Below are 11880 nucleotides of genomic sequence, written 5' to 3' on the forward strand. Positions count from 1 at the left end.
GAGGAGAAAGGTATTGCTGCCCTTCCCCGCGCCGGGCCCGGGCCCGCCGCTCCCGCCCTTACCTCAGCCTCACCTGGGAGGGGGGAGCGGCGGGTCCCGTCCCCTCATGGCTGCCGCCCGGGGGCTGAGGTGACCGTGAGGCGGGTGGTGGTGTGCTCCGTGCTCTCTGCCCTCACCCCGGGGCTCTCCCACCTGAAACGCCCCCAAAATCCCAGGGGACCCCGGGTGTGCGGGATTTTGGGGGTGCTTCTCCCCACCCCGCGGTTACCGCTGACTGGGTTCCCCCGTGAGGAGAGGGGCCCTGGGCTGAGGGGAGCTGTGGGGGATGTGTGTGGGGGGAACCAGCCCCTCTCCTGAGGGCTTCCCGCCCCCGAGTCACCTTGTGGAAGTCTTGCAGGCCGAAAAGTTAGGCACATGCCGTCAAAAACGTGCCTTTCCTTCTTTTAATTGCCTGTGTTTTCTGGGGGTAATGGTGGTTTATCGGTATCATTTGAGCTTAGCTCCTAGTGTGTGATCAGCCAGGGTGAAATGTTTGGGGTGCAGGGGCTCTTCTCCCTTCTCCCCCCATTATTTTTTTATTTTTTTTAAATTTTTTTAGGACCCCCACCCTGTGTAGTCTCAGTTTATGAAACCCCGAAGTCAAGCTCCAGAGCTAGCAAACTGTGGGGCTGAGCACTTTATGCAGAGACCTTGCCATTTTGGCACTTTATATCGATCACCTGGGGAGCTATGTAAAAATTAGCAGACAAACTCAGACAGTGGAAGTGTAGTATTTGCATCGGCTGGGAGGAAATGCTTCTTCCCTGGTGTCTTTACAAATAGTCTAGAAATATACAAGGAGGAGAAGAAGGAAAATAAAAACACACCAGTGGGTCATATTTTAAGTTTTCTTTCCTGTCTTCCATCACCCCTACAACTGTGTGTGTGTGTTTCAAGCCAAGGTGACAGAAGACCATTGCAAAGGATAGGATTCATCCTTTTTTGTCTGTGGCAGAAATCTGTGGCATGTTTCCGAGGAAAAAGTTGTTAAACCACAAATTGATCTCTCTCTAGGTTAGGTGCTTCTGTCAAACTCTTCTCAAAGAAGTGAGCTCTGTTGCGTACTCTTTTTCTTTGAAAACTGTCTTAGAAAGTGTGTTTCTTTAGGTAAGGTGAGGCAACAAATTTCTACCAGGTTTTTTAAATTTCTGTTTTCAAGAGAAAAGATACAGTTCAATCTTCTTGGGCATTACTTATGTGTGATCAACTGACTTCCTTTGTGCAAGTCCTTAAGATCATTACCTTCAAAACTGTTTCTGTGCTGGGGGCAGGTGGGGAAAGGTTTCTGGTAGGCTCTGGTGAGTATTCCCCTTGTCTCTTCCAGCTCTTGCTGCTGTCTGTGCGAATTCGTAGCCTCGCACCCTTGGTAAGGAGGGTGGGCTGGAGGGGCTGGAGGGTAAGCTAGAAACCTGAGATGCAGGCATGCTTTTGTTGTCTTAGTCAGCTGTGAGGATGGCGGTCCTCACCAGTAAGGTGATGTTACTGAATGCAAACCAGAGCTCACGACTGCTGGTGAGATTTTTCTGTCCAGGGAAGCGTGTTTGTGAGCGCTAGCTGGCCAGAACTCCGTGTCTTTATGCCTAGTGAGAACGAACAGCATTTGCCAGTCTTCTGCTCCAGTGACTGCTTTCCAGCACGATGCTGATGATGTTTTGAGTGAGGAGGGCAGAAAAAACTTCTGTGCTCGTTGTTGGCATTGCTCTTCAGCTTGTAGCCCTGTATGACTGTTCTTACCATGTACCCTCTCCACTAGAGAGGAAAACTATAGACACCCAACTTCTTTCCTTCCTACCCAGATTCTCCTTTTGAAATCAAGTCTTTTGTTAGGCCTGCTCTTGCCTTTCCCAGGTACTTCTGTAAAGCTGCTGTGTCTCCAGTTTTGCTCTTTCCATGAAGCTCCGAGTGCAGTTGTTCTCAGCCTTTTTATATTCTGAAGAACTATTTAAAAAAGAAAAAGCACTGACTGCTAAATATTGAGTTCAAACCCACTGACAATACGCTTGCTTTTCTTAATTACTTTCTCGGTAATTAAGGGTTGGTCCACGTTCTCCCAGGGTGGATCTTGCTCGAGGACTGATGAAACAGAGTAGGAGCAGGATGGGAGTTGATTTCAGAGTCTTGCGGCACAGGACTGCCCGCAAACTTTCAAGGCACTTCATAAAGCTACAGGCAGAAAACTGTACTTGCAGCTAAAGCTGTTGGAAGCATCTTCCAGTAGGTTTGTTTATAAATAAAACTCAGTTTAAGTTCTTGCTGCTGACTCGCAAGAGCGAAGTTTTATAAAACCTTCCTACAGAGAGGATCTTGTGTTTTGACGGCACAGAACTGGCTCTGTAACCTCTTTGGCAGAAGGCAGTCAAACTTCATCTGCTTGTCAGCCCCTCAGCCCGACACACATGGACATGCGCCCTCTCAGGTTTGCCTTTCTGTAGTACTTTTAGCGTGCGTCTTAAATACTTGCTGTTTTGTGTGCTTGAAGATAAGTAATGGAGTTAAGTGCATATCTGTTGTGCATAATGGCGATCCTAATCACATTAGTTTTACTTTTGTGTTTGTAAATATCCAATTAAGATACCAAGCCTGAATAACAGGAGAGAAATGTCTTTGTCGACTGAAGAAACTGGTATTACTGTCAAAAACATCAAAATTAATGTATTTTGATAAGAGAGTCTGTTTTTAAAACCTCCCTTTGGTTCTTAGACTGTACTGATTGCAGCCTGCTTAATTAGGAAACTTTATTTTGCAAATAAACCCAATAATCCAGTGAAAGTGATAATCTTTGTTGGTTTTTTTTTATTTATTTAAAGATTGATCTGAGAAGCAGTTTCCATGTTCGATTTGCTCACTGCTCCTTCAACTTGAGCTGAAAATACTCTTTGCATGTCCATCTAGTGCTCTATGCCAAAGGCAAATAATGCGGGTTTAGCCCTGTCCTACACCCCTGAAAACTCTTGACTTGTCAAAGAGCATTTATTACTGATTAATGTGCCAAGAAAATCTATTAGTAATAGTAGTACAGTGCCACTGGTAAAAACAGACCCAAAAACTTGCCTAGCCTGTGGGCGTCATGATGTGCTCCACAGTTCTTTCTGTCCCGTTCCCCACTTCCATTTTGGAAGGGGAAACACTGCATTTTGTGCTGAGCTAATGCTAAGCGTTGATGAGGTGAGGAGAGAGAAGGGGACATGGCTACAAAAATCAGGTACAGGGTCTTGCTGAAGCACCAGGGTTGTTTGCAGTGTTGTGTCACTGGTATTTTTCTTATCTTAAAACTTAGTCCATTTATAGCAAGGTCTTGAAGATGAGTGAATTTGGCAGTAGCCGTCGTAATTGTACAATCTTTGAGGCTTTACTTTTCACTAAATGTCTGAAAAAAGACGTGGTGACTTTCTCAGGAGAAAACAACCATCCATATGTGTTTTGGTGTGGTAACCAAGTGTGTCATATTAATGTTCAAAGAAAAATCTCTAAAGTTTAACCCATGCTGCTCACTTCGAACTGAAGTTCTGTTTTGCAGTGCTCTGAATCCAGCAGATAGAGTTTATGCTGGCCCTGGGCTACTTTCCAGAAACATGTTTAGTCGGTGGATGGCAGTGGGATTTCCTAGTGCTTGGGGTTCTGTTCAACCAGAGTTTGTCAAACTTAAATACTTGTATTGCTTACTCTTGGGTAGGTACCCTAGTATTTTCTACAGCTACTGATTTTGGACCCCAAGTAGGATTAAATGCCACTGGATGTGTCTAAAGAAATGACATCAGTTTTCTCATGCTGAAAATTACATTGTTTGGGGAACAAAAATGCCTTTCTTGTCACCCCAGCCATCTAGAAAGTGACAGAACATTTGCATTAATTCTAATTTCTTTTGTAATGTGGTAGCACTTTGTTAATTTTGGGATGTGCTCCCTGCTTTTACTTGCTGGCATTGGTAAACCTGTTTCAGTGAAAATGTTTCAATTTTTATCTTCCTAACTTTTTAAGTTCTAGTTTACAAATGCAGAACCTGAAGAATAGACTTCAATACCCGAAAACTGTCTATAAAACAACAATTCCCTAATGAATAAACGTGCTGTTGGTTCTCTGATCCTTGAATTGAAGTGGCAGGAAGGAGATGCACACCAGCGATGGGGGGAGGTGGTGTGGCCAGTTGCGAGAGCGGTGAAGAGGCGTTTTTGCTGAACTGGGATATCCAGAAATAGGCACATGCCATTGTTTAGATGTGCTGTGTTTAGCTCCTGTTACTTGTAACTCATTCGATCACTTGTGCTTGGTTCTCTCAAATAGTATTTAATTGCTTCAAGGACACTGAATTGGTCACTACTTGGCCAATGCGCAAGAATATATGAAAGCTTGCAAAACCTTTTTTATTTCTCTCTTCCCCTAAACAGAGCGTTTGCTGAAGATGACCTTGGAAGAAAGACGCAAAGAGTACTTAAGGGATTATGTTGCATTGAAAAGTATTCCGACGTGGATGGAAGACTTAAAAAGTAAGAGTGAAAGTGATGGTAAGTAAAACAGGAGAATCTTTTTAAGTATAGACCATGCTGTTTCCTCAGTCTGAAGTTACTTTTATGAGGGCCAAAACTTAGAACCCATGTTGTTGCTAACAGTGGCAGCCTAACATAGGGACAAGAGAACTTCGGCAGCGGGGAGGAAACCCCCCAAAAATTCCTTGAAGTCTCACTGGTGTCTGCTAATTCTGCAAGTATCCCCACAGTCATCGTAATACGGATACCCTTAAGCGTGTAAAATAGCTACTCTCTGCATGAGTCTTACTTTCCAAATACTTCAGCAGTCAGCCATGCCTAATGAACTTTATATTTGAAATTTAGCAAGCGTAACGGCATGGGGAATCTGGGCAAAATAGTGTTCTTGTAGGTAGCTGAAAAGCAGAGGGGAATTGGACAAGTTGTGTTGTTTCCTGAAAATCCAGAAATGGGAGAAGATTAGGTTTGAAGCCACTCTTATTTATTGTCCTGCCTGCTTTCTTGGGATGAGGAACATCAGCCTGGCCTGGATTAACTCTCCTTCTCTTAGTGTGTGCAGTGCTATCGTGGTTATAATCACCAGTAGAGTTGTCTAAATACTTGCAGTAGAGGCTGACTAAAAATGAGAATCCGATTCACTTGGATAGAGTTCTGTATGTAATTCTGTGACAGTGTCTCATTCTTTGTCTAGTTCTCTTTCATCTGCGTGAGCATGTAGAAGAAGAGAGACTTCTTCTGAGTTGGTTTCTTTCTCCTTTTTTTTCTATGTTTTGTTACCCTATTTGGCTGAAGCTTGTGGTTTTTGGAGGGGGATCTGGCTGTGAGACCTAAAGCATTTCTTGCTTCTGCACATATAGGACTAATTTTCTGAGGCTTTTGTTGTTATTAAGAGTAAATGGCTGTTGTTAACAGGTATGTAGAGTAATCTTATGGCTGCAGGTTAACATGGTCTTTTTGATAATACTCCAGGTGAGATGAGGCCTGGAACTAAATAGCTGTCTTTAATAAAATGGGAAAGCTGTAACACTTTCTTATACAATCTGGAGGAGCAGACAGATTTGCAGAGGCCATTGTCATAAACAACTAATGCTATCATCTGCTCCTAAAAGCATCTTTAATGACTTTTGAAGTGAAAATAAGTCAGAGGTTGTTGAGCTCTTCAACACTGATCAGTAGTTGTATTACAACAGTTACAGTTGTATTACAACATCCATAGACCTCTTTCTCCCATTAGAGTAGGTCTTTTATAGCTTAAAACATCAAGAAGCCTATCCATCTGAAAAACAAAGGCTGTATAAAAATAAAAAACATTTATCGACTTCTCCAAAGTTCATTTTTGGAGGCCTGTGGTATATGGGGATATGCACTATAATTGTGGTCTAACTGGGAGGTGCTTTATCCATTCTAGCCTCTGATATGTTTTTATTCTAACTACTCTCAAATTCTGTATAACGTGCTAAAATTCACAGCTCTTGTATTAGTTGGGCTGCTGAACATGACAAGGTGTGGATTTACGTTGTGATTGCTGTTGCACTTCACATAAGCAAAATGTCAGTGTCTAATGTGCGGGTATTGAATCATGGCAGCAGTGAATTTATTTTCTTGTAGCTGCTCCTGGATTCTTTCTGTTAGTACCCCGTACACTGCAAAAAATGCTGGAAGGCAAAAGTTGTGCTGAAACATTTCTCTGCTACTTGAAGCTTTTGTTATACTGTACATTCAGGAGAAAATACCCATAGTCACTTGTTTTCTTTGATGTATTTGTTGTAAATAAGCCATGTGGAATAGTGAACTTCTAGAAGGTTAGACTGCTGAAATGCTTCCACGTTTGAACTGATCGGTACAATTAAAAGAAATATATGTGTATATATATTAATGTGACTATTACTGCATCTGTTTCAAACTTCATATCCCTTAAATGTTAACCCCACTCTGAAGGTGTCAAAACTGTGCAAGAGCTGTCTTTCTGAGCTGGAATACTGAAAAATTAGAATTTAAGTTGTCTTGCCAGTGAGAACTTCTGCACTGTGTACTGGGACATATGCAAGGCAACTTGTACAACCTAAACAAGACTCTGGAGAGAGGAAGTGAAACCCTAGATATGATGAAATAGGTGAGACTTGACAATGCTATACCCAAGTTCTGATACTTTCTACAGTTTCTTGCAGTGACAAACTAAAGAGGTCTGAAGGTGTGTGTGTGGGGGAAATTCTCCGTACGCTTGACAAGCCAAAATAGCAACTGATGGGGAATGTGGAAAAAGTTCTTTACCATTTACTTCCAACACTGTATACAGTGAAAAAATGACAGATTGATTAGTCAAGTGTGGAGTGGCTGCTCAGGAAGAGTGATGAGGGGAAATCAAGAAAGGAACCAAGAACAAATAAACTGAAACAGGTGCAATCAATCAGTTGCTGGAGTAAGAAGCTGTAGGAGAAGGGGGGGAGCATCTGGGCTGGCAATAGTCCCTGTAGATACTCAACTGGAGATTAAGGAGATTAAGTACTGCACAAATTTTTGTACTGACTGTTAGGAAAAACTGCGTGAACAATATAAAAGCTTTATGGTACCCATTTTTAAATGAGAATGACTCACTGGAGGATCTAAGGACACTCCAGTTAGGCACACATTTTTGTTATATGGGAGTTAAAGGGAAGATTATTGAAAGGTTTGTGTGTGGAACTGCTGAAACTGAAATGACCTAAAAGGCTCATGTTGGAAGGGAGCCAACCTGACCTCCATGATACCTCTGCTTGGTCTTTATTGACAAGTTTGGAAAATATACCTTAGTTTGTGGAGGAAAGTGTTTCTTTCCCATTCCTCCTCCTCCACCCTTTGTTATGAAGCTGTGTTTAGAATTAATTCTGAAGAAAACTGGTACAGCTTGGATTAGGTTGATACTAAGGTAAGTTTTGGCAAGGCTGGAAGTCCCTGCAAGAGGGTTGTGTAGCAACGTAAAGGCTTATGAAGAGTGAAGTTAGGGAATTCTGAACAGCAGCTGACAAGGGCTTTGTTTTGTTTTTTTTTATAGCAGCAAAGGTGTTTGAAAACATTTGGAACCTGAAAGCAGCTGTGTGTAGTTTTTGTCTTTGGTTTGCTTTTCTGCAACTTAAACAAAAAGCTACAATTTTCGCAGGTCTCCTCATATGGACATGACTAGCCACGAGAGATCAAGTTGGTGTGTGTTTTGGCATGGAATTTGGTCAATGTTTCTGACACATTTTGATGTGGAGGGGGGGCACAATGTGGAATGCAGGGCCTAATCCCGGTGCCTGCTGCTCTGAACTCTGAGGGAAGCGAGCAGATAAGGGCACAAGCATTTCCAGAAGGACTGTGTTGTCAACACCTCTGGTTTTTGGTGTACAGTTTGCCAGGCTGCACAGGTGGACCTCAGAGATCAAGTATCATAACGCTGTCCCTTTTCTGTCCACTACTGTTGTTGACAAATCGGGGATGGGGGATGTCAGAGGGGATGGTAGGAAGGGAGAAAAATTCTTGTTCTTGAAGAAGTTCTGTAAACGTAAGCTTTCTTTGTTTTAACTGCATTTATTAAGGAAATGACTTGTCTGCTTTGGAAATGAAGAATGAGGCTGTCATACAGGGCTGGATAATACGTATATACTGTAATCCATTGTTCCTCCCACTTCTTATCCTTCAGATACACCAAAGGCAGGCACATCTCATCTGTTCTGTACTTTGAAGTAGAGTCCCTTCCTGACCACACATGAATAATGGACTTGTTTTCTGAAGCTTGGACTTTTGTATACCTTTATTTCATGCTATTTACTATTTAACACTAGTATATAGGCACTCATCCTGTCTAGCAATGGTAGCTTATGTTTTGTGATGCTTGATGAACAAAATGGCACCATGTAGATTAATAACTAGAGTGTATTTTGAAGTTAAATATGTACTTTTTTTTGGGTACACAGTTATTCCTGAAGATGTCTTTACTTTTCAGTGGAGAATGTGAGGTATGACTTCAGAAAACTTTCTCTTGAAAGCTTTTGAAAAATCAGGGTGTTGTTACTGAGTTTTGTGTGTCACTGGTGGAAAAATGTTTTGTTGCATTAATGGGATAATTCAAATAATTCAGAAAGTGGAATAAATTTATGTAGTTTAACTCAAGGCAGCTGACAGTCCTGCTGACTCTCACAGCCTCTGGTATTTGTTAGTATAGCAGTGGTGCCAAGAAAACAGCAAATTCAGGTGATGGTTTAAAGATCTTTTCTAACGGTAAGAACTACTTTTGGATGAAATTAAAAAGGAGGGACACAGTAACTGAGTTTTTTTATTTTTGTTTAAATGACATGAAAGGTCTGCAGTCTTTTTTTTTTTTTAAGCAAGTCTTGAAGTATGTTTAGATGTTTTGTCAGCCTCTGGATTTTCTTAATCTGCTGTATTTTTAGAAAATTATATGGTTTAAACTGTATTCAAATTAATCTACTTTAACACTGAGGGTTTTATGTATAATAGTAAGGTTTGGATTTAATAAAAACATCTCTGTGCTATGAATCTGTAGCTTTCTAAATATTAACAGTGAGTTGACACAAGATTATAGAGACAAAGCATCTAGATGAGCCACTCAAAAGGCTTCATGCTGAAAAGAAAGTGTGTGGTAATATTGAGCTCCATTGACCAGCGTTTCTTGAGATGGTTAACTAACCATGGGTAATACTGGGCTCTTCAGAGCAGCTCCATGTGGTCCCGTTTGATGTGAATGTCTGTCCTGTGGGAAACAGGAATCAAGGAACCAGGAATCATTACTTGGGAAAGTAATGCCACTACTAAGCTGCAGTGAAATTCAGCCAGACATTTGGAAGTGAGAAACAGCATCTCTCTAAACCACTTGTTCCTTTCAGTGAGTTATACAGAAAAGGGAATTATGTTCTACTAGAACATTGTCAAAAGTTGCCCAGCTATCAACCAGTTCTGTCTATAATAGCTATGTGGAACCAATATGCTTCAAGGCTATCCCCCACCAAAATAAAACAAATCTATCAGCTTGCATGATCCTTTTTTTTTTTCTTACAGTGACTTCAGCAATGGTCTTTAGAACAGGTTTCTAGCTGAGTGACAAGAATGAAAGTAAATCGAGACGTTTTTAGCTCAATGTGATGCTTGGTATCTGCCTGTCAAAGAAAATGGCACTTTTGCTACTGAAACTCTTTGTTTGGTTAAGTTCACAGTGCAGCAATTTTTCTGCTGAGTTCACACAAAACTGCAGTAACTTGCGTGGCACAGTTCAGGATCTCCTGCTATTAACTGTGGTCTTGAATGCGAGTTCCAGCTTTGCTTTAGCTCGGTGCTGTATTTGGTGTTGTCCTTTTCATATATATTCCTGTTACACGTGCTAAACACTTTGTCACAAGGTCCCTTGAATTCCAGTATGTTTAGGGTTAGAGAGCCATGTCGTGTAGATGTATGTGGAGATCACTGCTTACTAATTGCAGTGTATAATAGCTGGGGGAGCTTCACTGAAAGACTAACATCTGTGGCTTCTGTGAATTGTGTGAAGATAATAGTAACGAAGTATTTTGACTACTTAAGAAATGACATGCTTTTTGTGGAAGGGGCTGTAAATCTGCTCATTTCCGTTGTCTTTGTTATGCCTATATTAAGAAAGCAGCAAAGGAATTGGAGTGGTAACAACAGCAAACCATGTTTGCAGCCTGTGGCCTGTTGTAAGGGTGTCCAGGAGTCTCCGTGCCCGTGGCGTGATGTGGAGTGACCTTAAGGCTGGGGTGGTTTATGTTTGGCTGCAACAGATATCAAAGGCTGCCAGAGTAATGGGGAGTAACTGGAGCCCCGTGTGCTCTGCTTCTCCCAGGCTCTTGGCTGCCCTTTGGGGATCTGTCCTGAACAGATGCAAAGCTGCAGAGTAGTACAAATCCAACCATGTGATCGACTGACCACACACACCTTTCTGTCTTCCTAAACCTATGCCTCAGCTATTGTTTTCCAAAGATAGCCTTCCACAGTGGGGAGAAACTCTTCAGGTGCAAGCTTGCTTGAGTGTAAACTGAGAAATAACCTGGGGGCAGGAAGGGGAGCTGGTTTGTTTTTAAGAGGCAAGTATTCCTGTCTAGTTAGTGATGTCCCTGATGTAAGGGGCTAAAGCAGTGCGTTTAATATGGGGGGGGGGAAACTTCAGTAAACAAAAAGAACCAATATATATTCAATTGACCTTGTAATTTCCTAGTGAGCTGCATGCATATAACCTTTATAGGATGGATTAGTTATCAAAGAAATGACACTTGGCTTACAGTTTTCTTTAAAATATTTTGGGGAAAAACAAAATAAATCTTGCTTTCAGCATGTGTGAGAGTTGATTATTAAAAAGCAAAAAATCAGCTCTGTTTATATAGATTAAGAACACATAATCCAGTATGGCTAATCCTCTCTCTAAGAAAGTAAATCACTTGTCTTTGATGTAATTAAGATGATGGCTTGTTTTTAATCTGCTGTTCTGTGATTTTTTTTTGAACAAGTTAACTTCCACACAGTGTTAAGCTTATACAGGTCCCTGACGGAGTTAGAATTTGGTGATCCTTTTGCATACAGCTAAGGGAACGTTCTTATCTCGGTGTCAGCCAGCTCCTCGAGGGGCAAGAGGTAACTGCAGGAAAGGATGCTACTCAAGAATAAACTATTATCCTTATTGAAGCTCTGCAAGATCTCAGTGTGTTTTGGAGAGTAACAGTAGGTGGAGATGCACAGGGAAATTAGGCAAGTCCTTGCCAGAAAGAATATTTCTGAAGTTTAAGTGCTGGTGACACCAGTCTTGACCAGATTAATAAATCCCAAGCTTCTGTCCCCTGCAGTATGAGAAACAATCCTTTTTTTGTAGCTACTGAACGTCACTGTGCGCTGAAGTTTTGTACAGAGGTCCCTAAGGAGGTAATAACTAGAGTTAGGAAGTCCAGATGATGCAGTGTGCTGTCACCTAGTAGGCTCGTTCAGATTGTGAGGAAGGACGGCTTTCGCAGCAGTGATGCTGTTTGTAAATCTGTGTGTGCTGTTCCTCAGAAATTGCTGAAGTGTGGGGTTTCTTGAGTTCCAGCCTGGAGTGTTTCAGTGGCTGCCTTTTTTCATATTCAAGACTACTAAGGAAAAGAAGAGGAATAGTGACTTTGAGTGAGGTAGTTCAATATATGCAGGGAGGAAAATTGTAATAGGTTATGTCTTGATTTACAATAATTAGTGTTTATGTTTATGTCTGGATTTTCCTTTTATTACTTTTTCCCCCTCCTCTTTCTTTTTTTTTTTTTTTTTTTTTTTTTTCTTAAAAAATAGTGCCAAAAAAAAAAAAAAAAAAAAAAAAAAAAAAAAAAGTTCTAGGAAAAATATTAAACCC

General features: G+C 41.3%; 1 protein-coding gene across 5 annotated transcripts in view; it reads left to right on the top strand.

The window, feature by feature from the left end:
• MACROD2 (MACRO domain containing 2) overlaps positions 1-11880 on the top strand; it is an 897605-nt gene that overhangs the window by 295 nt on the left and 885430 nt on the right. For 4 of the 5 annotated variants that reach the window (XM_014966420.1, XM_014966421.1, XM_014966424.1 and 1 more), the window contains exon 2: positions 4425-4541. In XM_014966420.1, coding sequence (XP_014821906.1) covers positions 4425-4541 — 117 coding nt within the window. The remainder of the gene's footprint in view (positions 1-4424; positions 4542-11880) is intronic. The other variant, XM_014966423.1, reaches the window with a different exon arrangement.

The sequence above is a fragment of the Calidris pugnax genome, unplaced genomic scaffold (assembly GCF_001431845.1).
Source record: "Calidris pugnax isolate Ruff unplaced genomic scaffold, ASM143184v1 scaffold31, whole genome shotgun sequence".
NCBI classification, from domain to species: domain Eukaryota; kingdom Metazoa; phylum Chordata; class Aves; order Charadriiformes; family Scolopacidae; genus Calidris; species Calidris pugnax.